At 36.4% G+C, this 26,900-nt stretch overlaps 2 protein-coding genes across 7 annotated transcripts in view; one reads left to right on the top strand and one right to left on the bottom strand.

Annotated features, from left to right (window-relative positions):
* The window catches only part of MED12L (mediator complex subunit 12L), a 560,363-nt gene that overhangs the window by 412,384 nt on the left and 121,079 nt on the right, over nt 1-26,900 (top strand). The window lies entirely within an intron of this gene.
* Nucleotides 1,457-22,505, bottom strand: GPR87 (G protein-coupled receptor 87). Of its 2 annotated transcripts, XM_074298322.1 has the most exons (3): nt 22,174-22,505; nt 7,942-8,074; nt 1,457-2,562 (listed from the first exon to the last, which is right to left on the bottom strand). In XM_074298322.1, exons 2-3 carry the CDS (start codon nt 7,973-7,975, stop codon nt 1,523-1,525), a joined length of 1,074 nt encoding a protein of 357 aa, XP_074154423.1. In that variant the 5' UTR covers nt 7,976-8,074; nt 22,174-22,505; the 3' UTR covers nt 1,457-1,522. The 2 variants fall into 2 exon arrangements, with proteins under 2 accessions (XP_074154423.1, XP_074154424.1); XM_074298323.1 differs by lacking the exon at nt 22,174-22,505 and having other exon boundaries at nt 1,457-2,657; nt 7,942-8,071.

Raw genomic sequence — 26,900 nt, 5'->3', positions numbered from 1 at the left:
TAAAAAGCAAACCAAACTTCACATCACTTAGCAGTAGAATGGGTCACTGGGGGCGCTCAAAGGCTCAAATGATTCTCCTTCAGTTATGTTCTTCCAGCAGATGCTAAGCAAGCTCACTTCTCATGGACGTTATCTCTTGATTGTGCATTGAGCTAGATAGCCAGAGCTTTTATCTCATTCTTAGTTTCTCTGAATAGTGCAGAATCACTGTATTTGTTTCCATAATAAATAGCAGTGTACTCTCTCTCTCTCTCTCTCTCTCTCTCTCTCTCTCTCACCTTTTTGACGGTGAAACTGAATATTTTCTCCTTTTTTTGTTGTTGTTGAATCTCCTAGGGAATTTTTTCCTGGGGGAAAAAAATACTTTAATGATTTTATTAACAGTTAATCATGAGATTAACTGTTAGCAGTACACTGACTAATTTGCCATGGTCTTTGTCTCACAAAGAATGCAAGCTACTCTTGTATTCTTTTTTTTTTTTTTTTTTTTTGGTGGGGGCCATTGGTTTTCTTATCACACCTAGGCTCAGAATACAGAAGTCACTCATGGATTCAGTGCCACAATTTTACCTGCTCAGTTCCTGTTCTGGACCCGTTCATCTCCTCCTTCATGAGCCTGATTAACCCTTTTGGGGGGAAGGGAAAAGGCATAAGATTTAATGTTGACCCCAGTCAGCTTTAGCCTTAGTTTAACTCAGGACTAATGAACTAGATTAAGCCTCCTTTAGAAATCAGAATTATAGATATGTAATCACTGAGATTGGTGTCTCACCACATTTGTGTCTAATTTAGTGTAACACTCATTTCTATACCTTAGAATCTCAAACTCCTGTAATCCATCAAACCTTCCTTTAATAGTAAGAATTTCAGACTATATTACAAAGTGATGCTCAATTTAGTGCAACTCTCATTTGACTTTAGCATTACTATAGCTTAGAACTCCTCAGGTCAAGTAGTCTACCAGCCTTTCCCTCTTCTAGCAGGAATTATAGGGGTGTTTCATTACATTTGGGCCCTTTTTAAATTTTAAGATAAAAACATAAAAACTGATGATTGAGATAGCTCAGTAGTGAGTATATATTACCTTCCATTAAGTATATGTTGCTATATCATAAAGGTTTCCTTTAATTTTTACTTACCAACTTAGTTTTGTGCCTACCAATATTTATCATCTATTTTATCGTATAATAATAATAATTACCATTATTTTAATAGCAACAAAGAGAGGTAAAGTAGAAAGATGACCAGTTTTGACTCCTGGCTCTGTTAATTATTACTTATGCGACAATGAGCCAGTTCTTCAGCCTCCCTCAGCCCTTCTTCCTCTTCTGGGAACTACTGAAGGACTAATTCCATGATTCTGCTTCTATAAAGTTTTCAATTTCTTTCAACCAGTATAAATTCCAGAGTTTCTTATTATTTTAAAGTATAATATGATATCTTCAACTCTGAGGTAATCAAAAGAAGTATTTATTTACATTTTTTACAGACTCATTACATATAGGAAGAGGGTTTTGTAATGCTACACATCGGTATATTCATAATAAATGCGTACTTCTGACCTCCTGACACTTTGAAGTGACCGAATGCTTTCACTTCTCGTTCGGATATTTGATTTCTTGAACAGTCTTCGTGAAAAGGACCGACACATGAAAAAATAAATGATGGGGTCCAGGCATACATTGCATGCCGACAAGAAAAGTGTCATTTCTTTGCAGTAGTAGAGAATTATGTGACCTGAGTCATCCAACAGCCTGTCCAAATGGCTAAATGTAAATGGTATTCGACACAAATGATAGGGCAGAAAGCATGTAAAAAAGACGGCGACCACAACTTTAATGCTTTGGTTATGCTTGCGTTTTCTGCTTGATTGACTAATAAATTGCTTGCTGGATTTCTGTATGTATCTGGAGATTGCAATGTAGCATCCAATCAGTATTACCAGGACGGCAACAAATAAACAGCTGTTGACATGGGTAACTGCCTTGTGCCATTTTACGCCTAGAGGACTTTTAAGTTTTAAACATTCATTGATGGTTTCTGGCGTCGGTTGGACATTTGTAAGGATTATATTGGGTAAAGACAGAAAACCCATGACTACCCAAACACAAATGGACAAGACCTTTGTAAAAGTGATGCTGTACATCCTAGAGTCGCCAAATGGCTTCACCACCTTCAGGTAACGATCGATGCTGATCAGTCCCAGGAAGATAATGGAAGTGTACATATTGGCATAAAAGAGCACGGATGAATAACGGCACAGGAAAACATTGAAGTACCAGGGTCCAAAGCCTGCGTCGCGGACTATCCGGAAAGGAAATGTCAGGGTCATTATTAGGTCTGCAACCACGATGTTTTTGAGATAGAAAATGAAGCTCGTTTTGTTTCTGATGTGGAAGAAAATCCATACTGCGAGCCCATTGAGCAGAAGGCTTGCTACAAATATGACAAGATAAAGAACTGGTAGGACGATCGTGACAAATTCCTTGTTAGCAGTCGTGTTCCTTTCATGCAGATTGCTGGAATTACTTAAAATTGAATTGTCTTGGTTCAGTTCATCATCTGTAAAAGAACAAATCATCCTTAGTGGTGATGGTCATGACCAGCTTTGTTTTGTTTTGTTTTTTACACTGGCAGTGCCGACAATGATGTTAAACCTGAAAAAAAACCCATTCATTAGATCACAGCTAAGTTTTGATTATGAGAGGTTGGCGTTTTTGTCCATATTAGTGTTCATCCAGTCAGCTGAGGGTTGTGGTGGATAGAGGCAGGGGCCACAGAGTTGGAAAGACTCATCTTACTGGTTGTGTGGCCCTGGGAAAGTCACATAAAGAGAATAAATACAAAATAGAGTGCTAATTTGGAAGCAGGATTACTCATCTTTATGAATTCAGATTAAGTGCCTCAGGACACTTAACTAGCCATGTGATTCTGGGCAAATCACTTACCTCAGTTTCCTTATCTGTAAAATAATTTGGAGAAGCAAATGGCCAACCAGTCCAGTATCTCTGCCAGGAAAACCCCAAAGGAGGTCATGAAGAGTTGATTATGACCAAAACAACTGAACAAGACTTTGCTATTGTGTATGTATGAGCACATATATGTACACACCTTGTGGCCCATTCATTAGGTTTTATAGTAAATACAGCACTAAGTTCTGAAAGACCTGAATCTAGATCAAGGCCAAAATACTTACTAGCTATATATCCTATTTAATCTGGGTTTGCCTCAGTTTCCTTATCTGTACAAGATTATTTCAGAGGTCAAATGAGATATTTGTAATATGCTCTACAACCCTTAAAATGCTACAAAAATGCAAGCTGCATTTATATTTCATATCATAAAATATCTAATTATAATATTAAATATTAAAGAACTTATATATTTTATAATTAATTGCTTAACACCCAAAAGTTTGGTAGGCAATTAAACTGGTAAAAGATTAGTAGTCTCTCTTGTTCTAGACATCTTTGAGCCTTTTAAAAAAAACAATTCAGTTCTGGGGCAGCTAGGTGGTGCAGTGGTTAGAGCACCAGCCCCAAAGTCAGAAGGACCTGAGTTTAAAACTGGTCTCAGACACTTAACACTTCCTAGCTGTGTGACCCTGGGCAGGTCATTTAACCCCAGTTGCCTCAGCAAAATAAATAAATAGTTTAGAATTGTTTTTTTTTAAACAGTTTTTAAGCACATGTCGCCAGAAACATGAATTTCTATAATAATAATACTTTTTTGCTATTTGCTAGGTCCAGGTTTTTGAATCACTAGGCAGTGACTGGGTTACTGCTGCTTCATCATTCATATACATGTTAGAACCTGGTTGAGCTTCAGTTTTCTTTTTTTATGGGTATATAAAGTTAATCTTGTCATTTCTATTTATACTCAAGTATCTTTTGCATGTATGTATGTTTGTGTCATATAATGCAGTAAACATTTGATGAGTACCCATTTTGTCCATTTTTGTCTTCAGATAAGCATAAGAAGATAGTTCTTTAGAATTTTGCCCGAAAATGATTTGTTTAAATATATTTTGAAATAATATTATTTCTTTTCCTTTCCCTTTCTCCTTCCCATCCCCTTTTTTCTTCCCTTGCTTCCTTCTGTTTTTTCCTCTTCCTTCTTTCATTAACAACTCGATTTCAGTAAATTATTTTTCAGGTATGGATTAGAAGAAAGGGTTACTTACAGTCAGCTTTTCTGTGTTATATTTAGTCATATCCATGCATTCATTCCCTAGAGTTGTAACAGAGACATTTCTTTTTTAAATGACAAATTTGGGCCGTGAGTTTTTTGCCTGAGTTGAAATCTAGATTTTCCCTACATCATCCTATTTCCTTTCCATCTTATTTTTTCCCTCACTCCATGCTGTGAATTGTTTTTTTATAACTAGTTTCCCTAGCTTGAATGCCCTTAACACAGGCTAGCAATTTATCTCTGGACTATCCTATTCTAAGACTGTAGTATTAATTAGCCTTTATGAGTATGAAATGCCTGATTCAGCTCCCATATGTATTATTATTCCCAGTTGTGAATATTCTCTACAACAATTGCCTCCCAACCCACACTTGTTTAATGAAGTGTCAAGTATATCTTCTTTCTGGTTTTCTCCAGCTTCTTTCTTACCAGGAAAAGTATTTTTGTAAATGTGTGTTTTTACTGGACTGTGCCATTATATTAGGCTGTCAGGAAGATGGGCTTTGAAGGAATCATGAATTAGATTATGCACTCTTAGCAAATTTTAGGCTGGTAGGCTTTGAGATTGGATCTGAGTTGGACTGTTCCAGTTATTTGTCTATTGGCTGTGTTCAGAGAGAATCAACACCTGTGTTGTCTACCATGACTTAGTTGGTGATTTACTTAGGATCACGACAGAGGCAGGACTTGAACCCCTGATCTCCAAAGTCAGCTCCTGTATCCTGCTTCATGAGACCTCTCATCATTTTTTACTTTGGATCAACTAACTTAATTTTTTGTTGTTGTTTTTTGTTGTTGTTGTTCAATGTAGTGTTCTCAGAGCAATGGATGCAACATTCCAAAAGCTTCCATGAGATGCTGCCATTGTGGTAGGGGATACAGAGAGAAAATGACTAAATACCATCTGCCTTCAGAAGATAACAATATTTAAATACAATAATAGCAATAATAATAATACAATATAATTAAGAGAGAGCTCTTACAGTTAAAAGTATCAGCAGACAACTTATAAAGCCTTGAAAGGAGCTGAGTATTCTGAGAGATTGAATTGAGACTCCATTTCAGCCGTGGGGAAGAACTTGAGCCAAAATAGGCTGATCTTAGATGGGATGGCACCTAGAGGGCCCACTGGATGGGGAAGTGAACATGGAGTCAATTGTGAATCTTGCTGTGTGACCCTAAGCAAGTCACTGAACTTTTGTCTATCTCATTTTCAGAATGAAAAAGGTGAATTCATGGTTCCTTTGAAGAGAAAAATATTAAACTAAATAATAATTGTATATTGAGGAAGCATTTTATGTAAAACAAAATGATCTGACTTCCTCATAGAGAAAATCCAGACATAGGAGTTCAATTGAAAAAGGGAAAAAAAATTCAATTGAAAGGAGAGCTACCCACTCTTGGAATGGAGTTCTTAAGTTCCCGGAAAGTTAGATCACCACTGTAGGTGGTCAGATAGGTGGAGGAGGAAGAGAAAGAAGAAAACTGAAAACCATTTTCAAAAAACTTATTAAAAATTGTTCTTAAAAGGTCTCCACTTTTTCACAAAGATCAGCTTTTAGATGTGCAGAAAGATTACGGTCACAGAATCCATGTAAATTAATTCTATTACAACTAATGTGATAAAATATAATATTTATAATTAATATTAAAACATAATAGATGCGCCTGTCTAGAAAAAGGAATGCCAGTGGTGCGGGTGGGTGGTGGTTCTTGAATCATCTTGTGGTTTTAAGACAAGTAGGTGTTCAACTATCTAGGTGTCATCTCCCACTGGCCTGGCAGTCAACTTCCATGGGCAGTGTTAACCATTAGAGTCAAGGGAGAGCTTCTGATTAATGCAGAGGGGATGGGTCTAGACCTGATTGTTTGCTTATGTAGTCATTCCAAAATCTGCAGCTCATTTTTAGTCAAATCAGTTGTGACTTAATTTGAAATATTACATGGGGAGAGGGAATAATAACAATTTCAGAGAAAAATATAAGAAGGAAAATTAGCTGTTTCTCTGATTCTCAAGGATCGAGCCTCCAATTTTTCATCCATCTCTGCTCTTACCCTTCATTATTTTAAAGAAATACTTTCCCTATTTCTCCAAAAACTTAAAGCACCAGCAGGTTATATTTCCCTTGCTCAGGTTCCTCCTGCTGCTCATTAGCCCAGTGACTGCATGGGTAATTGAACAGAACTTCTTTCTTAATTTCTTTTTTTGTTTCTTTTTTCCCCCTCCTTTCTCCCTCTCTTCCTCTATTCCTTCCTTCCTTCCTCTCTTCCTTTCTCCCTCTCTTCCTCTCTCCATTCCTTCCATCCTTACTTCCTTCCCTCATCCCTTCCTTCTTCCCTCCCTCTTTTGCCTTTTCTTTTTCTCCCCTTCCTTCCTTTTTTGTTTCCTCAATTCATATGTAAGAGTCCTACACAAGTAGGAAATCTTATGATGACAATCGGCTTGGTGATTCAGTTAAGGAAACAAAAGATACTATTTCTCTTCTCTTGGCAAATTCAAGTAGTGTAAGAAGAAACCTGAAATTTCCTTTTTCTATATTGTGTAGGTCTCTCCTTTAGTCTTATGGAGTGTTCAAAAACTGTTTCCTGATTAATGTTAATTTTACTTAATTTGATTTGGGGAGGGGGGGACAAATTCATAAAATCAGTGCTGTCAAGAACTCTTGTCTCCCAGTGTGGAGTCTCCCTCCCCTATCACAGATTATTTGTAACTTAATCTTAGAAAATTGCCTGAAGAGGTTAAGTGATTTATCCAGGATTATATGGCAGAAGAGATATTTGAATTTGCTTTCTTGGTTGATGGAGTTTTAAGTGTTTGGAGAAAGAGACAGAGAGAAAGCATGACCTTTTTAAAAAAAATTTTTTTCATTCTTCCTCTGGATCCTGTCTAGTCTCCCAAAGTGCCCACAAGCTTTCTTAGGAACTCATTAGCTCTGCTCAAGGAAAGTATTTTGTTTGATTTTCCTCACCCATGGCAATGCTCTGAGCCACACTTGTTTTTATTAATTTTAAAACAATACCAAGGAATGGATATATACCAGATTTGTAGTTGGAAGGGAAGTAGAAAGGGAGTGGCAGAGAATGAAGAATTCCTTTTCTTGAAGCCATCAAGTTAAGATTGGATCATGTATTTGGAAAAAGACCACATGGCCCTATCATATCTGTACCTGAGAATGTTCTATCATCTTTGATAATCCCCCAACCCTATTGGTGATGAATTATTGCTCATCATGGGGTGGGGCTTTGGGGCTAAAGTGTGGAAGTATCAACAATGTGGCTCCCTAGTACCTGATAGGGTGGGAACCAAAAGCTGAAGTAAAGCAAATTATAGGGTGTTACTCATTCTGGTTTAGGAGTTCTAAGCATGAACATTTTCTAAATAGTTACATAGGAATGATAGGGTGAGATTGTCTCTTGGCTTCTTGGGAATCTCAGTGAACTCGAGAAAATTAAGCCTGAAAAAAAGTATTTGATTGTGGGTTTAATAATGCTTTGTTACACACATGTGATTATTTTCATCCTAAGCATTATTTTAGGGCTGGTCTCTCCTGAGGGGGGAAAAAAAACTTAAAATAAACTGAGACAAGTCCAACATATGGAAATAATGCCAAGTAGGGGGTTGGTATTTTGATTCAGGAAAAATTTAGATATGATTCTGGAGATTCGAAAGTTTCTGTCTGTGGTTATTATTTAAAAAACAAAAGTGACCCACGTGAGAATTGTTTATACTTCCAAGTTTCTGAGTTTTACCTGATAATTTCCCACGCAGCAGGTTGAGCCCCATTCTTTAGCTGGGATGGATCTTTAAGCCAAAATGCTTGTCAGGACACACACGGATAGCACTGAGCCTTGGGTTCAGCACAGGCTGTTTCTGTTTGCACTCCTAGGGAAAAAATAAAAATAAATTCAATGGGAAAGAATTTCCATTTCTTTCAAAATCTCTGTCTCTCCTCTGTGTGTGTGTGTGTGTGTGTGTGTGTGTGTGTGTGTGTGTGTGTTTCTGTCTCTCTTTGCCCTGCCTCCCTCTCCCACTTTCCTCCTTCCTTCACATTGTCTTCTTCTCTTCCTCTTTTTTTGCTCTCCCTTCTCCCTCTCCATCTCCTTCTCTGTCTTCCTTCCCCTCCTTTCTTCCCCCACCTCCTTGTCTTTCTGTCTGTCTCTGTCTCTCAAAATATATTTTGATAGTCTCATGCTTAGTCAACCATCTGGATATGAAAAATGGAACCCCCACATTACTCCCTTAAATTTCTCTTCTTGTTGAGTGTTGTCTGTTCTTGCCTTTCGTAGAACACCTATGAGTTCCTGCACACAAGGGCAGATTCTAACAAGGCCTTGGGCCATTTTACTACTGATTTTTGTGGTTTTTATATCTGCTTAACAATCCTGTACTTAATATAGGTCATCTTCTCATTCTTGTCTCATAGGAACAACAACAGAGTAGTAGGAGTGACCGCATTCACCTGGTTGTTGGCAGTCACATAGCTTTACAAAACTCTTTCCTTGTGACACTCCAGTGTTATTATTCCCATTCCACAGATTGACCGTGAAACCCTGAGAGGTTAAAAGAATTGCCCCAAAATTGGACATAATGTTGAGACACATTTTCACTTATTTCTTCTCAAATGTAAAAAATCGACTTCACATTGACTTGTGTCTTGGGGGAACTTGTGTTTACCCTTCTCCATGGGGAAATATGCTGCATAAATAGCAAGTATGGTATTTTGGCTTTTTCCCCAGACAGTCTTAGGAAGGCGAGTCAGAGGGGAGTTAGAAATGAGCAGCCAGTTTTAGTGAGGCAAGTGACGGAGAGTCTTGGTCAAGGTCATATAGATCACAAGTAACAAATGTGGGATGAAAAACTCCCTGGATTTTGGACTACTGTTGATATATAGAAGTATGATTTGTGTTTGTGGAAAATAAACAGTAAATTCTCACATATGATTTTAAAAAGCACAACACTGAAATTAGTTAATACAGTGCCTGGCCCACGGTGCTTAGTAAATGCTTTGGCAAAATTCTACTTAAAAGCTTAATTGTAAGTAGAGGTCTAGTTTGGCCAAACCCAGGATATCATGGTCCTTGAGGAGAATGAAATTAGACTTTTTTGTTAACAAGCAGCTTGGCTAGGTAGACTAAGGACTCACTGGTAGCCAGGTTCAGAATTATCTCGGTTGGAATCTTTTATCTGACACTTAAGAATTATGGGACCATGGTAAAGAGCCTCTATTTGATCATCTCTAAGAAGCAGATAATTACACCTATAGTATTTATATTACAGGGTCATTGTAAGGGGTCAAATGAGATAGTGAATGTTGAAGAGTTCAACAGATATCAAAGTCCTGTATAATCCCATAACAATCCTCCCCCAACTGGCCCCATGAGTACAATACTGACAGTGACTGGGACAACTTATATCTTCCCAGGCCAGTTAACTCTCATGGACTTGAAATATTCTTCCCCTTCTTGCTTTGGTGACCATTGGTAAGCATAAAGTGCTAATTAGCACCTTAGGGATTTCAAGTGCTGTTTGTATATTTATTTGCTCATCACAATATTCCTGGGAAGGAGGTATCAGGTTTTTTTCCCCATTTTATAAATAAGATAACTGATACTGAGGGAAGAGGTTAAGTAACTCACAATAAATAAATGACGGACAATTCAAACTTGAATTTTGTAGATACCAAAGCCAGCCCTTTTTCTAGAATACTAGAAAACAATAGAATACTAGCTATCATTTTCCAGAGTTCTTATAGTATCTCTTTAAATGTAAGAGGAAAAAAATTATACTATTTTTGTTATTAGTTACTATTAATTATATTATTTAAGGTCCTTTTTACAATGTCCATGAATTGAATCTATTGGTTTTCTCTTTCTTACAATTTAAAGATTGGAACCATCACAAATAATCCCAGTCCCCAAATCACTTGTACTTCTGGGATTGTCCCTTCCCTTAATCCCCACTCCCAGTAGCTATTGGATTTTTAGCTTCTACTTCCACTTTAGGAAACACACTTTTTTTTTTTTTCCCTATAAAGGAGAAACATCATATTTTGTTATTAGTGACTTTGTCCTTTAAAAATCTCCATTCCCAAGAGCAGTTAAATTTGAAATCTACATTAGGTCATTTCAGTTGTTTTAGAATAAGAGTGTAAGTATTAGGCATGGCTCTTAGGTGCTGAACAGAGCATAAAATTAAACACAGTCCCTTCCCATCATTGAAATCCATCAAATTATCTCTTAACATGGGTGGAACAAGTGTGAAAATGCTATTTTGTTAAGCTACAGGAAGAATCCCTTTCAAACAGGGAGAGCCTGCAGACTCATCCTGCCATGAAATATAATGGGTTTATTTCTTTGCCCTTTAACACTCCCTTTATTTCAGGGTTTGAGAGAGTTTGTTTAGTTTTGATGAAAAGATTCCTGGGAGTGTCATTCAAAAAATCATTCTGTAGACTTCAAAGTGACATGCACATTATGTGCACAGATGCAATGACTATTGGATGCATAGTGGACACAGTGCCTGGCGCATAATAGGTGCTTAATAAATGTTTGTTTTTGTTGTTATGGAAGTTGTTTTCCACTCTTGCATCTAACACTTTCTATTTATGTAATGTCTCTCAGCTTTGAGGGGTGCTGTGGAATACGCCAAAACCTTTTCAGGAAAACATTTTTCAGAAATCATGAATCACTAAGTTTCGTTAACAAACTTGATCTAAATCTCTTCTGTCACTCTCAGAATTCCATTTTTACAAAATTCTAGGTCACCAGGAATGACCTCATGGACTGGTGAAGGACAATTCCTAGCACATAGTAGATACTGAGTGAATAAATGCTTGTTGAATAAATGCATGCTGACATGTCAGGTCAAAATTTGGATAAGGATTAAATTTTTTAAAATAGCACAATAGCTATTTTAACCACTACACTAAGATCCAGATTGCTCACAATAAGCAATTCAGATGGTGTCTAATCACGTGGGACTACTTTTTCGACTTGGACCTTGAAAAGTCACATTTTATAATTTTATATATGGCTAATATTGATTAGAATTGTTAGATTATCATAAATTAATCTCTTTGGTGATTAGGAAATTAAGAAAAAAACAATTGACTTAATCTACAATTGGTGTCAGGTTAGGGTGTGTGTGTGTATGTGCATTCATGCACTAATTCTTTCAGTATGTAAAATAGTTTAAATCCTTGGAACTCATTTTACCATAAGTTAATAACTCCCATACACATCTGGTACACAGAGTTCTAAGTTCTAGACTTTCATGAGGAAGAGCCACAAACATGAAACAAACCTGGGATGGATGGATTCCTCTTACACCTAGAATGGGCTTAGGTTATTTATGTTGTGTTCCATGTTTGTTGACCTTGGGTATTTAGTTAAATTTTTCTGAATCTTAGTTTCCTAATCTATAAAAATGAGGGAACTGGACAAGGTGATCTCAAAGGTATTTTCCATCAGGTATTTTTATTTCCCCTTGGAGTGGGTGTTGGAAAGTAGAAGCTCATGTCCAATGCTGATGACTATGGCCTTTCTCCACTTCTGCATCTGTACAATGGACAATGATACTCGAATCATCTACTTCATAGCGTTCATAGGACGGGAGGTTTAGAACTGGATGGAATCTTGGTCATTTTAGTCCAATTCCTTCATTTTATAGTTGAGGAAGTTGAGATGGAGATTGAGGGACCTGTCCATGCTCTCATAGGTAGAAAGTGTTTGAGATTTGAACTCACAATCTCTGGTTGTTGTGTATGATAAATAAAGGATGAGTAAATTTTAGAGTATTTTATAAATGTGAGCTATTATAAATAATTTGCCTAGAATCTATTCATTAGAAATTAGTAGGTGCCTACTATGTTATTAGATGTTGAGCAAAAAAAAGCTAAAAAGTGAAAAACAATTCAGACCTCAAGAAGCTTACATTCTGTTTGATGATATATTGATATGCAATAAATAAGGGTAATTGGAGGTAGGGTAAATCAGAAAAAGGATCCTTGGTTTTCTCCTTCCACCAATCCAAATGTCCATTAAGTTGCAAAGTTTCAGTCTTGCTACCTGAGGCAGTTATTGTCTGTGATTTCATAAGTTAAAAGCAGCATTTGAGCCTAGATAATTTAACACTCTTCACTAATAATTATTACTAAATTTTTTTTTTTTAAACTAAATCACCATCATTAAGGCAACTAGCTATAGTGAATGGAGCTCTTTCTGAAGCAGGAAGACTGAGTCCTACACTGACATGTACCAGCTATAGGACCATGGCCAACTCATTCCTCATCTGGACAGCTTTCTGAGAAAGGGATTCTTGGGGCAGCTAGGTGGCTCAATCGTAGAGCACTATCCCTGAAGTCAGGAGGACCTGAGTTCAAATGTGATTTCAGACACTTAACACCTCCCAGCTGTATGACCCTGGGCAAGTCACCCAAGTGCCTCAGGGGGGAAAAAAGAAAGAATAGGATTCTTAACTTAATTTTTCTTCTGTTATGGACACCTTGGGCAGTTGAACCCTTTCACCACAATACTTCTAAATACATAAAATAAAATGCTTCAAATTTCTTTTGAAACCAACTGTACTAAAATAGAGTTTAAAACAATTTTTTTAAAAACTCAATTTCAGAGTTCAGATTAAAGATTCCTGTTAAGTTTCTAAGGTATAAAAGCAGGTGACAACCTGCAATGATAAAGAAGTTCCATGTCTTATTATGTAGAGATTAGTGATACTACTCTATGGCCCTATCTTTCCCCAAATTTCAAAATATTTTCTAATATATAAAATCTCATGATCAATAGACATTTTCCTTTTATCAGCGCAGTACTTTCAGCTTTCCTGAGACCTGTCTTTGAAAGCTTATATTTATTAAATTGCAGCCACTTTTAGTTGTCTCTCTTAATTTTTAAAAATGTCTCACTTTTGGAGAGCAGGTTGAGAATAAGAAAATGAGAACCAGAGAATTTCTTTAAACAAAACCCTCTTTTCTTGAGTAATGTTTAGTGGCCCTCAAAGCTTACTAAGTGAACTAAGTACACATTAGCCCTTGGAACATGGTATAGTGAATAAAATATTATTACTTGGAGTCAGAGCAATCCTAGCTTAAATCTTGCTGCTGCTGATATCTATTAGTTGTGTGACTATGGATAAGCTGCAAGAAATCCTGAAATAGATGAAATGGGAAAAGTCTTAAAAGACTTTTAAAAACTTAAAAACTCTTGAGTTTGGTGTCTTTTAAAACACTATTATTTTCACTATCATCATTATTGTTATTGTTACCATCATCAAAATCATTATAATTAATTTAAAGTCAGCTTTTCCAGGGAAAAATTCCTCCAATATTTTAGATAATACTACTTAACTTAAACCCTTAATCACATCTTTTTTTTCCCCCTAATCCTTTCATTTGCCTTATTAAAGCTCTTAATAAGACTTAATCATGTTTATTTGTAGCCTTAAAATTTGTAAAGCATTTGCAAAACGCTCTCCATGCATTTTAAAAAATTGATTCATGTTGCCTTTTTCTCCAAATTCTGAGCTTTTCTAGGGTGGGGACTATGTCTTCATTGCTGTTATATTCCTTCCATTAAAGATCTATCCTACTGATAGATTAGTGGAGGCCCACTAATCCACATGTGAGGCTCTCCGTGGATTACACATTGACTTAGTTTTTAAGCAATCTATCTTTGTTGTAGTCTTAATCTTGTTAAATATTTCTCAATTGCATCTTAATATAGATCATGCTTCTTTTAGGAGTATTGGGATAATGTGTTTGACACCTCTGAATGGTGGCCATTGTCTCCCTCTCAGCCTTTTTACATGTCTTTTGGACTTTATGTGTGATTGACCCACATTTTTTTCACAACTTTCACTTTTCATTCAGTCATTTTAAAAAGGTAATTATTGAAAATACACTTCAGCCAATTTGGTGTCTACTGCTTTTTGGATCTCCTGCAATTTTGATTCATTGGAGATTATAGTATCCCACTATTCCCAGCTATTCACTATCAACATTTGAATATTATGATTTTTTTTAAAGATAAATTTTTGGGCCAGAGAACAATTTTGAAGCTGGAAAATATGGCATCATTTCTGAAATGCAAAAATGTAAGCCACCCTGCTCTCTTATTTAATTCTAGGCCTCTACATAACTTCTGTTTCAAATATATAAATAGATACCAATATAGAATAGAAATTGGTTTAAAATTAATACAGATCTGAAAAACAAATGTAGCCCTAGTAGATGTCGCCTCCTTTATAAATAAGGGCCAAGGTATGCAGCTAGATGGCACAATGAGTAGAGTGCCAGGTTTGAGCCTTAGACACTTAATAGCTATGATCCTGGGCAAGACACTTAGCCCTGTTTGCCTCAGTTTGCTCATCTGCAAAATGAAATGAAAAAGGAAATAGCAGTCACTCCAGTATCTTTGCCAAGAAAACTCCAAATGGGATCACAGGGCTAGATATGACTGAAACAAGATGATGGCAAAGAAGGATATTGAATGGGACTAAGAAAGCAAGGCTTGTTCCTTTACATTCCTTGTTGATTCCATCCTACACAGCTTTTCATGATGCACCCCATGGGCCAACCAAGCTATTCCCTGCACTCACTTTGACCTCCCTATCTTTGCTTTGGGCCTTTGAACTTAGCCTGAGTCACCTCTGCTCACGGTTCTCTATTATCTCCAGTCAAGTAGAGATTCCTTCATTTAACATTTAAATCTCTTTACAGCCTACTTCTTCCTCACTTTCCAGTCTTCTCACACAAAGCACCCCAACCTAAAACTCTATGATAAAGACTTACGGGCTAACTTATTATAACAGGTATGTGGTGTTCCATATGCCATCTCCCTCTTTCCAAGTTCTGTCCCTCATGTCTGAAATGAATAGCTTCCTTATTTCTACCTCTTCTAAGTCCCGACTTCAGGAGACAGTTCAAAGGATACTTTCTGCTAAGAAACTTTTCTTACTCCTCAGATGCCAGTGCCTTCCAAATCTATCTCTTCTGTATCTTAAATGTCATTTTTATACCACCTAATTTCCCCTATATTCTTCCTTCCCAGAGATCCATGCTATATGATTTATCCATTGTCCACTTGATTGGAATGTAAGATGCTGGAGGGAAGGAACTATTTCTGTCTTTGTATTCTCAGTGCTCAGAATTTAATAAGCACTTAGAAATGGTTTTTGGATTTATTGATTGAGGTGGAATTAGGAGGTCACCTTCTATGAAGCTTTATGTCATGTTTCTCACAATTCCTATAGCACTTTCATCTCTCCTTTGCATTTGCCATATTGTGATGTGCTTTATTCTCATTTGTGTTTTTGTCTTTCCTTAGCATTTTAAGGCTAAGAGCTGGAAGCTATTTGAGGAGAGGGACTGTGTTCTATTTCATCTTCCTCACAGTAATTGATTTGGATCTCAATTTTTATCTTTTCTTGAGTTGTACTCAGTGGGTATTTCTTCTCTTATTGCCTGGCCTTTGATATAAAAGGCTCCTAGAGATTTTCTTTTCTTTTTTTTAAAGGGAGGCCTTAATCTTGGCTCTAATTGTATAACAAATCCCTCCTTAATTAGACCAAATAGAGGGCTCTGTTTGTGAACACAGCCCCTGTTTAATGGTGTTGAGCTTTTCTTCTGACCCTGGGAAAATGAGATAATTGAGCCCTCTGGCATTCTCCAGACTCCCTTGTAACTCTTACCATGCTCTGTAAGACAAGAAGCAGGGCTCCATCCTACCAAGTTTCTGATACCTGGATGCTAAGTAGTTTTCCTACTAAATTGCTGACCCACTGAAGAGCTCCACCTCTGCCATATTCATTTGCACTAAAGTTTGGGAGTGGCTAACATGGACTCTGGTGAATGAATATGAATGTGCTTAGCTTTCCTCCCCAGACATTTTTGAAGAACTTGTATCTCCTTTTGGGTTTGGCTTAGTCTCTTGACATCTTATCAAACATTCAGTTTCGGTCATGCTCTTTCTTTAAGTGATGATTCTAATGATAGCTAGGTGGTGCAGTGGGTAGGGCACTGTATCTGGAGTCAGGAAGACCTCAATTTAAATCCAATCTCAGATATTTACTAGCTATGTGACTGGGCAAGTCACTTAACCCCTTTGACAAAGTTTCTTCTATAAAATGGGGATGATAATACCATCTACCTCTTCAGATATCTTGCAGATAGTCAAGTGCTTTGCAAACTTAAAGTACCATATAAATTGCAATTACCTTGATAAAATTGATGATGATGACATCCTATGATATTTGTAAAGTGTTTTTGTACATTTACATTACAATTTCATTTGTGACTTACAACCACACAATTAAGATAGAAAGTGCAGACATAATTATCCCCATTTACTGTTGAGGAAACTGAGAATGAAAGATTTCCTTCTGGTCACAATCATTTCCAGAGTTGGAATTCTGGATTTAAATTTTATTCAAGCCCCATTTTCTCCATACAAAGACATGGTGCTAGATGCTGAAGATTCAAAGCAAAAATGAAAAAGTTTCTGCTCTCAAGAAGCTTACATTCTACCATCAAGATGCCAACAAGAATCATCACCAAATCTTTATTAAGCACTTACTGTATACCAGACACCATGGATTTTAAAGGGGAAGAGGGATACAAAAAATATTCCCTGCCCTGAATCTCACAGTATCTGAAGGTACCTCAGAGACCACTTACTCCAAGTCCTACTTAAATAAGAAGTTTCTGCCTCCATCCCTCACCCAATAACACCTAAGGAATGGTTGTAAAAGAAGAAACCTGGGGCCCACAAAATTAAGTTGACTTATCTACGGTATTATTCATATAGGTAAGAAGCAACAGAATTAGAATTTGCCTCCAAAGGGTGCCTCTAGCACCCCCCTTCCCTTTCCTTTTCCCCTATTTCTTTTCTTATTCCCAATAATAATAATTACTATTTTTATATAGCACTTTAAGACTCTATAAACATTACTTCATTTATCCTCAAAACAATTGATCACTGATCCCATTTTATAGATGAGGAAACTGAGACAGACTGGTTAAGGGACTTGCCCAGCATCACACTGTAAATATCTGAGTGTAAATTTTAACTCACAGGTCTTTGTGATAACTAAGTCCAAGCTGTTATTCAGCAAGCCACTTAGTTACCTCTATTCATCAGAAAATAAAAATAATTTTTAAAAAAAGCCTAAGGAGGAATAAAAGACAGACAAAAATCCTTATAATGTCAGTGAGACATTATAATTAAAACCTACAGTTAAGATATTTGCTCAACATTATACCATTAGTTGGAGCCAGGAACTAAACCAGTTTCAAGTCTGGGTTCTCCCATGCTCTTGATTATCCCATAATGCTTTCTCTGTTTGAGCAATGCTCAGTGTTTTTCTTTCTTTTTTGTTCTTTTTCTGAGGCAACTGGGGTTAAATGACTTGCTCAGGGTCATCCAGCTGGGAAGTGTTAAGTGTCTGAGACCAGATTTGAACTCAGGTCCTTCTGGCCCACCAGGGCTGGTGCTCTATCCACTGCTCCACTTACCTGCCCCTAATGCTCAATGTTTTTAAAGCCCAAATATCCTAAGTGAGTACAAGGGTTAATGCTCTGTATTTTCTTAATTCTTCTTCATTCCCTTAATTGTACTCAATTCAATAAACCCTTCTCAATCATCATTGTGTGTAAAATGCACTTGGTTTCTGGGAAAGAAAAGTGCCTGTGAAAATATGTATAGTAAAAGTTAAACGAAAACTTTAGAAAACTTTGTAGGAAAAGCAGCACCTGTCAACTGAAGGGGGTGAGGGCCGATTTCCTGCAGGTCCTGTTACTTGAGCAGATTCTTAAAAGGAGATGTGGTTTCTGAAAGTCAAGATTGAGGAGGAAGTATTTGGGACAAAAGAGAATGGAGGTGTGAAAATGGACTAACCTACAAGCAGGGAAAAGCTCAAGGCTGATTTGGCTGGTGTATAAAGGGTAGGAATGTGGAGTTTAAAAGCAAATACCAAAAACATATTAAAACAACAACATGTATTATAAGATTCTGCAAGAGGTACCATGGAGGTGGTATAGGTATGATATGCGCCAAGTATAATACCAAGTAGGGTGTGATGGGAAAAGGAGAGATCCTAAGTAAATGGCTTAGGGAAATTTGAAGGAGACATATGATCTGGAAGGCCTCAAGGAGATTTTGGTCTTTGAGCAAAGTCATGAAAATAGAGAAAATGGAATTTAGGAAGGCAAGAGGATCCATACAAATAAATGAAATTTTGGACTTGGCAAAACTGAATTTGAGGTCTACGAGTAATTCATTTTAGCAAGAATATGTAGTACATGAAAGGGAAATTTTTAAAAATAAGCCTGGAATCTTGGTTTGGAGACAGATGGGGGGAAGGTTTTAAATCCCAGGCTAAGGAATTTGTATTCATTCCTAGCAACAGTAGGGAGTCACTGGATATTTTTGAGTAGGGGAGTAACAGGTTCAGATATTTATGAGATTATAAGGTCAATTCTTGTGAAGAGAGAGGAAAGGTCAATGGCCTAAAGAAGTGGTGGAGCCCTAGTAGAAGAACAGTGAACCTTAATGAACCAAGAGAAGAGTGGATAAATGCCAGGGACTTTGCAAGTAACTGAACAGGATTTAACCACTGATTAGACGTGTGGGACTGTGGGACAGTTCTCAGAGAGAAGTGTCAAAGAGGATTTTGAACATGGGTGCCCAGGAGCAAATATTAGAAGAAAAAGGAATGAGAAGTGGAACAGGATTTTTTGGGGGGAAACATATGAATTTGAAGTTACAACAGTTTCTGAATTCTGTGTTGGGCTCTGGGGATAGCTGGTGTTTAGGGAAGTGATAATAAAGGGCAGATAATGTCCAGGGGCCTAAACTGGAGAATCATCTTCATGGAACTGGTCATCCAAACTATCAGAGTCAAGAGAAAATGCCAAAGGTTAAAAAAAGCATCTCAGGGGGCAGCTAGGTGGCGCAATGGATAGAGCACCAGCCTTGAATTCAGGAGGACCTGAGTTCAAATCTGGTCTCAGGCACTTAACACTTCCTAGCTGTGTGACCCTGGGCAAGTCACTTAACCCCAGCCTCAGGAAGAAAGAAAAAAAAAAGCCATCTTAGTTGTGGACAAGGATCAGTGTGGAAAGACTTGATTTGGATGTGGGGAGAAGGACACTCACTATTTAAGGAAACTGAGAAAGACCAAGTTGACCAGGAGGAGGAGGACCTGGAGACAGCTGTCCCTCAATGTCAAAGAAGGCAAGCGCCCAGAATGCTGCCCAAATGTCAGCCTGTGCATCAAGCCCTGTGCTTTTAGGTTACTAGCCCAAGGGATGTGATTAGTTCCCTGGTATCCAGCGTGCCTTCTTGCTGGCCCATTTTCTTGCCTTTAATTATAGCTTTTAGTACTCTCATTGTTCTTTGAGACAGCCTTGCCAGGCACCTGGTATTCCCTGACCTAGCACACGGTGCAGGGTAGAATGTGCAGATAAAGCACACGGAGGCAACAGATGCTTTCCTGCTTAAATGAAGGGAAGTGAAACACAGAGAACTCAAGGAAGAAAGGAAGGAAGGAAGGAAGGAAGGCAGAACCTGAAAGGCAGACGGCCACAAACCTAAACAAATGTAATCTGCTTCTAAATTAGTCTACCTCCTTTTCCCACATCCCTAAATGTAAATAATTCTCTCCCCTCTATTTCTCTTGTTGGGAAGTTCTTCCCTCCTCCTCTTTTAAACTGAGATTTGCACATGTAAAGTAAACTTTAACTTGCTATATAATTGTTAGCTGTATTTACTACTACTTGTAGTACTACCACATTCTGCTGCTGTTGCTGCTACTACTACTACTACTACTACTACTACCACTACACCTACATTATGACTAAAACTACCACCACCACTCCTCCTCTTTCTCTAATTTTTTTATGACAATTAGATTTTTTTTTCTTATAGAGTCTATATTCTTGGAGCTTGGCAATCCTTAGGTTCAAATCCTACTTAAGGCTTTACTAATTGCATAACTATGGACGAGTCACCTCATTTGAGTCCCACTTTTTTCATCTCAACAGATATATTTTATCTGCAGCAATTATAGAATTCCAATGTGCTGTTTATATCAATTTCTCCAACAATGTTTGTTGTTATTGCCATAGAAAAATAGCCAGTAGCCAAGCTGCCCAAGACTAGGACACTGAAAAAACACAAAGGCTGATGTTCTGAAACTTAAAGATAAATTTTATTTTGGCTCTTTACCTACACTTTTAGGGTTAGGAAGAAATAATGGCTAATGAGCCTGTGAGGATAATAATAAACTCCCCAAAAGTTAGCTAACTTCCTTTTTTGAAAAAGTAGTCTAAAAGTGAGTGAACATTTGTTCCCATTGAATTAGCAACGTTTTGACTTATGAAATTCCTAATCAAAACAAAACATTCAGTAGAAACTGCCCTCTTTTGATAATGTAGGTCACATTTTTCTTCCGAAGGCAGTACTAATGTGCCATCCTATTGGCAATGCCCTAGAAGGCAAATACCATATAAGGGTGAGCTCTGGCAGATCTTATCAAGCTAGGAAGACTTCGGGTGTGAGCCTTTTGAGCACCATTCATGAAGTTATTTATGAATACTATCTCTCTACATAGTCTTGAAGAGGTTGTATTCTGAATTGGTCCATATTGATCAGATTTCAGATCCTTGTATTGAAGTATGTGGGTTTTGTACTGAAAGTATAATGGATTATACCTTGAATCCCATGTTTTTGCTTAATTTCAACTATTGATCTTTATCGATTATGGGGTGGAGTGGTGGGGTCAAGATGGTGTCTATTAATTAAAGGAAATCTTTAAAGGGTTATATCCATACATAAAGGGTTATAATCCATACATGTCAAGCTGAAGGGTACCTACGTCCACCTTGTCTATCTACCTAATGCTTCATCTTACAGATGAGGAAACAGATTTGGAGTGAATATACTGGTAGTCTCAGATGGATTTGAATCTATTCTTCTGATGTCAATTTAAGAGATCCTCCCAGTACGCTCTGCTATCTAAGTAAAAATAAAAGTCAGTTTTTAAAAATTACATAAAAAATGTTTAATAAGTTTGAAAAAATATGAATGAGGATGACCCTAAGAAGAATAATGGCTTAGAAATACCTTAAACAATATCAGTGTATGCTCTGACTGGTAACTTTAGCCTTCTCTTTGTAACTTGAGAATCTCTCTTTTTGTACCACACACACGCACACACACACACACACGTGTGTGTGTGTGTGTGTGTGTGTATATATATATGTATGTTTATTTACATATATATAAATATACTGTATATTTACTTTTTTGAATTATCCTTACTTTTAGTCAGCTTTTTCAGTTGCCCAATGAAATGACAAGTTTTCAACTTTAAAAAAAACAATAAAACATAGTATGGTTGCTAAGCTCTTTGTCGTAGCTATGTAATTTTCGCAGTGACTCTTACCTGACATGTTTTAACATGATTTTGAAGAATCTGAATGAGGATTACCCTGTTCTTTTATAGTACAATGAAAAGAATGAGATGGCTTTTTTTTTTTTTAAAGAAATGAAGATTAAAAAACTTTAGTTATTTTCTTTCCTTTTTAAATATAATTACAGATTTGAGTAATATGAGATACATTTAAATTCAGCTTTCCATTGTAAAAAAAAAAAAAAACAAACACAAACTTCAGGTTTTATTCTTCTTGTCCAGTGTGAATTAGTAGAAGTAACTACCAAACCTCATTTTTTTTTTTTTTTTTTGAAAGCAGACTATGAAATTTACATTGTAAGTAACATTTCCCCTGGAAATGGTAAAAACTACAGGTTCCTTCCTGCTTGTCGTTCAGTACCTTGCACTGAGTTTTTCCTTTCTCCTGACATTCCAGCTCCCAATTTCTCACTCAGTTTTAACTACAGTAATTAGTCTTAACCAGTTCCTTAGCCATTCTTTGCAAGCAAAATTTCTCCAAACCCCCAGCCATTTACCTGTCATTGTTGTCACTTTCCATGGGCCAGTTAAGTGTGTCCAAATCATCAGGCTCCTTAAGTCGAATCTCAAGAAAAAATCTTGACATTAGTAAAAACAGAAAAGTCGTTTTTCTGATAAAAAATGAAAAAGAGTCATTTTTTTTTCCTTTCAGATAAGGTAGGTGCTCCTCTTTCACTTGTCCTCTGGGACACCCTTTCAAATTCCCAGGACCAGGAACAACTAGAGCGACTGGCTTGGTTTTGAATAAAAATGACTCACCTGCAAGTTAGTAAGTGTAGGTGAGGTTGGCAGACTAAGAACCTCATTTCCTGAACCTGAAGGAACTCCTAACGATGGAAGGAGATTAGACAGTGATTCACTTAAAGGAAGCCTGTTGGATCGGTGCCCAAAAATGCCAGAAAGCTGTTGTAAGGAGCAATGGCGGCATTTCAAGGGTTGCTGAGACTTGTCCTGTCTCTTTGGTAACTTTCTCGGGATTCTTATCACTATAACACTTTTAAGGCTTCTTCATACGATTGCCAAATGATGTGCAGAATAATTTTGTTGGCTACTGGCGTTAGCAAAATGTTCCCATCTCTCTTTTTGAAAAGCATTAAACATTATCTCCACTGGCACACAATCTTTTCTGAAGTTCCCAGAGTAGCACCTCAAAGCTGCCCTGTTATTTTTCCCTGCATGTAGATCATACAAGAAAGGTTTTTTGTTTATATAAGAAAAAAAAAAGTGTTTTTTGTTTTGTTTTGTTTTGATTTAAAAACCAGATAATCAATAAGGATTTTCTGGAGAGCTAACTACTTATGCATGACAAATAAACAAAGAGTTTGGAGGTGATTTTAGTATTCTTTAGGGGGAAAAAAAGAACAAAAGAAAAATATTCTACCTGCTACCAATAATAATTGGTGACAGACTGGATGCAGATTCAATTTTTTCTCAGACAACAAGAAAAAATGAGTTATTCAGTTGGAAGTCTTCAAATTTTTTACTTTTGCATGGTATTTTTTCCTAAAGATTTACCATTTCTTCAGATTCCCTTATAATTTTTCCAGAAGAATTTCAGAGATTACGAAAGAGCAAGTGCTACCAATATAGTCAATTTCATACTGAAATGTGTTACGTTGTGTGTGTGTGTGTGTGTGTGTGTGTGTGTTCCAAATCAAGCTTGATCTGTGTGACATGTTAGATCACAAAACTTTCTCTGTGTTGTAGTTTTTCAGGAAAATATTATGAAACAAGTTCCTGCTTGGAGCCGTTCGCTTTCTGAAAACATTATTCCCTCACATTCCTGCATAACAAACTTTGCTTAAGTTGTTTTATTATTATTACTATTGTTGTTGCTAATAATTACTGTACTGCATCAACCAAATTTATAAAAGGATATTCTGTAATCTCTTTGGAACATAGAATTCCTTAGAAGCAAACATAATAGTAGGGTATTAAAATAAAAAATTAAGAAAAACAAGACTTTGAAAAATAAAATTCATTATCTTTTATTTTTATATTTTTTGTGTTCCTCTTTAGTCTTTGTATTCCTCCTTTTTTTTTAATCCAGAGCATCCCATGTAATATATATATATATATATATATATATATATTTTTTTTTTTTTTTTTTTTTTTTTTTTAAGAAAGGAATGGAGGTTGGGGAAATCAGCCAACTTGATTATATATTTGTTATATATGTAATACATTATATATAATATATAATTTGTGATTAAAATATATATATTTTTTAAATCATAAATTATATGCAATATTCTGTAACAACTAATTTTTGATTTTCTATCCTCCAGTTCTCAGCAAAAGAGTAGAAAGGAGCTGTTGTTTTTTTCATATCTTTATTAAGGATCTGTATTTTGTGCTCTTTTTTCTTTGGGGCAATATTTTTCAAAAAGAAAAAGGGATTTTTGTAACGCATATAGTAACAATCTAGGAAAAAAAAGGATGTAAAGAGGTTAAAAAAAAAGTTCAAAAAATACTGCCTTAACACAAGGACACAGAGAAGTCTTATTCAAATCTGTAAGAGTGGGAAGGTCTGTTTCCATATTGTGCATGTGCGGGGGGGAGGGGGGGATGTTTTTGTTTGTGATTTTTTTTGGGGGCAGGGGGATGCACATTCTTGCTGTGGGGTCCCGATTCATTATCTTCACAGATCTCTGGAAACCTCATTATGGGCAAATTAGAAGGGAAAGATGATGCCAAGTACTTCTTGATGTCCCTTGGCAAAACTGGGAAATAATCCTTGTAGACCTCTAGACTCACCTTTATTTTTCTCCATTATGCCTTAGAGCTGTCTGTGTCTTCATGTCCTTGTTTCACAGTATCAAAACATGCTCTTCCAGTAAAAGTTTGATAAACTCAATTCACATTTAGGTATAAATGTCATCCTCCCCTTCATTTGTATTTTGTTAGTAAACAAAATTTTATGCCAGCCAAAGGAATACATTTCCAACAGTAAACTTTCCAGAGTTAAAGATGTCAATGTAATACTTTGTTAAAAAGGCTGAGGGACTAACTGTCCTTAGAGAATGGGAAAGATACCCTTTTATGTTGCCAAAAAGCTATTTCATTTTCCAAAAAAAAATGTATTTGTTCACCAGATTGCTAAAGTAGTCAAAATTTAGTCCTATAGTCATTCATCAGATAAGGTCAGTATTTGGATGAGTGTGCAGTGATTCCTCCTCTAAGGAGCTATGATCTTTCAAAGATCCTTCTAGCTCAAATTGTATTCTAGCACTGGATATTAATATCCAGTGAATGAATGAGGAGAGGGCTAGGAAAAGAGAATTGGAAAAATTAGGGGCGGAATTGAATTATTTTCCTTTTAAAAAATTAATGACTTCAAATTAACTTAATTTTTGAACATATTCCTTCTTCCCTACCCAATTAATTACATATATATATATATATATATATATATATATATATATATATATATGTGCGCGTGTGTGTGTTTTAATATAGATCATATATACTATAATGTGCATTTTAAATATTTATATATAATCTATGTATATGTGCGTATAGACAGATACACATATGCAGAGAATATTATATATAACATATATGTTATAATATATATTATGTATCTTATAATGTAACATAGTTATACATATAACATGATGTGTAATTAATATAATATTATAATATATAACATGATGTGTAATCATGACATATGATATGCTATATGCACATTGTATTATATATTTATATTATATATAATCTAAATTGTGTGTGGATAGATACTCACATGCAGTATGTGGATAGTGTGTGTATGAACATGAAGCATTTTTAAAAAAACATTTTAGCAAAAATCAACCAAGACCTTGTCTAACAGTAAAAGCAATGTCAACTGAATTTTATTTACTTTAGTAATCTGATAAACAAACATATTTGATTAAACTGAACAAAAATTATGCTTTGTGTAACATAAAATCTTCTTAGCTTTCATTGCCATTGAAGCTAAGCAATGAAAAAGTTAATCTGAGAAAGCCTTAATGTATTAATCACGCCTTGCTAGTTGTCAAGTTGAAGCTTGTTAAAGCTGGTCTTACCCAACATTATTTAAAAAAAAAAAAAAAAAAAGGAAGCCCTGTACATTGAGTCACGAAAGAATCGTATTGCTTTGGTGAAAAAAGCCGCTCTGAACCAGCCTCTGACTTTATTATTAAAAGAGAGAGAGTCTGGTTTTTTCCCCCCACTCTGGTGATGTTAGAGTAATTCTTCCAAGTCATAAGAACCCAGATGATTCGATTTCAATAGTTATCTTGCTACACAGTACTGTTAAATGCAGGGAAGCTTTTAAAAAGAATTAGGTTTGGTCATTCATTACCAACTCCAAATTTATTTTTAGCATCCCTCAGCCTCCTGGACAATGGGTAGTTCCTATTGAAATTTCTAAATTTTTGTGAATACATTCTATCATAACTTGATTTCCTCATGCTGCATTTAATCTCTGGTGGGTATCGAATCAAGTTTAATTGAATAATTACTTAAGTCCCTATTACATGCACTGATCATATTAGAGAGTTATTGAATGGGGCAAAAACAAAATAAAATGCTGCTGCTCCCCAAGACCTTATCTTTCTCTGGGCATAAGGGTATACAAGACATTTGTACATAAAGGGTAGGAAGTAATTTGATAGGAAAGAACACTACCAATTGGCCAGTGTTCAAGGATGGTTTTATGGAGGAGCTGATTTCTGAGGGGAGATTACAAGAGGCAGAGTGAGGACAGAGTGTTGGAACTGGGTGAATGAACAAGAGAAGGAATGTTGAGTTCTGAGAATAGTCAATAGTTAGTCTGGCCGCTGGGTCATATGAAGTAAGGTTGGAGTTAGATGACCCAAATTATAAGCCAAAGCAGCCCAAAGTTTGCGCATTAGAGTTATGAGACAGGGACTTGTGGCTCTGCAGAGGATGCTATGCTGGACACAATACAGCACGGATGGCTCAAAATCTTGCTTTTGGACATGCTCCTATACAAAGATATCTCTGCTTTATTAACATAGGTGGCCATTCCAAGGTCCAGAGAAGTAAGAGTTCATATGAGTTGGATGACCTCGGGAAAGTCAAGTTACTTTTACATTTCCTCATCTGTGAAAAAAGGAATTTGGCTTGACTCCATAGATCTGATATGGATACCTCCTGGTGATAGTACTGGTGCTGATACTGGTACTGGTGTTGGTGCTCTCGGGGGTAAAGGGATCATGGTACAGAAAAAGACATG

Source organism: Sminthopsis crassicaudata, chromosome 3 (genome assembly GCF_048593235.1).
Source record: "Sminthopsis crassicaudata isolate SCR6 chromosome 3, ASM4859323v1, whole genome shotgun sequence".
NCBI lineage: Eukaryota > Metazoa > Chordata > Mammalia > Dasyuromorphia > Dasyuridae > Sminthopsis > Sminthopsis crassicaudata.
Note: the sequence above shows the minus strand (reverse complement) of the source record. Positions and strands in the feature narration are given on the sequence as shown.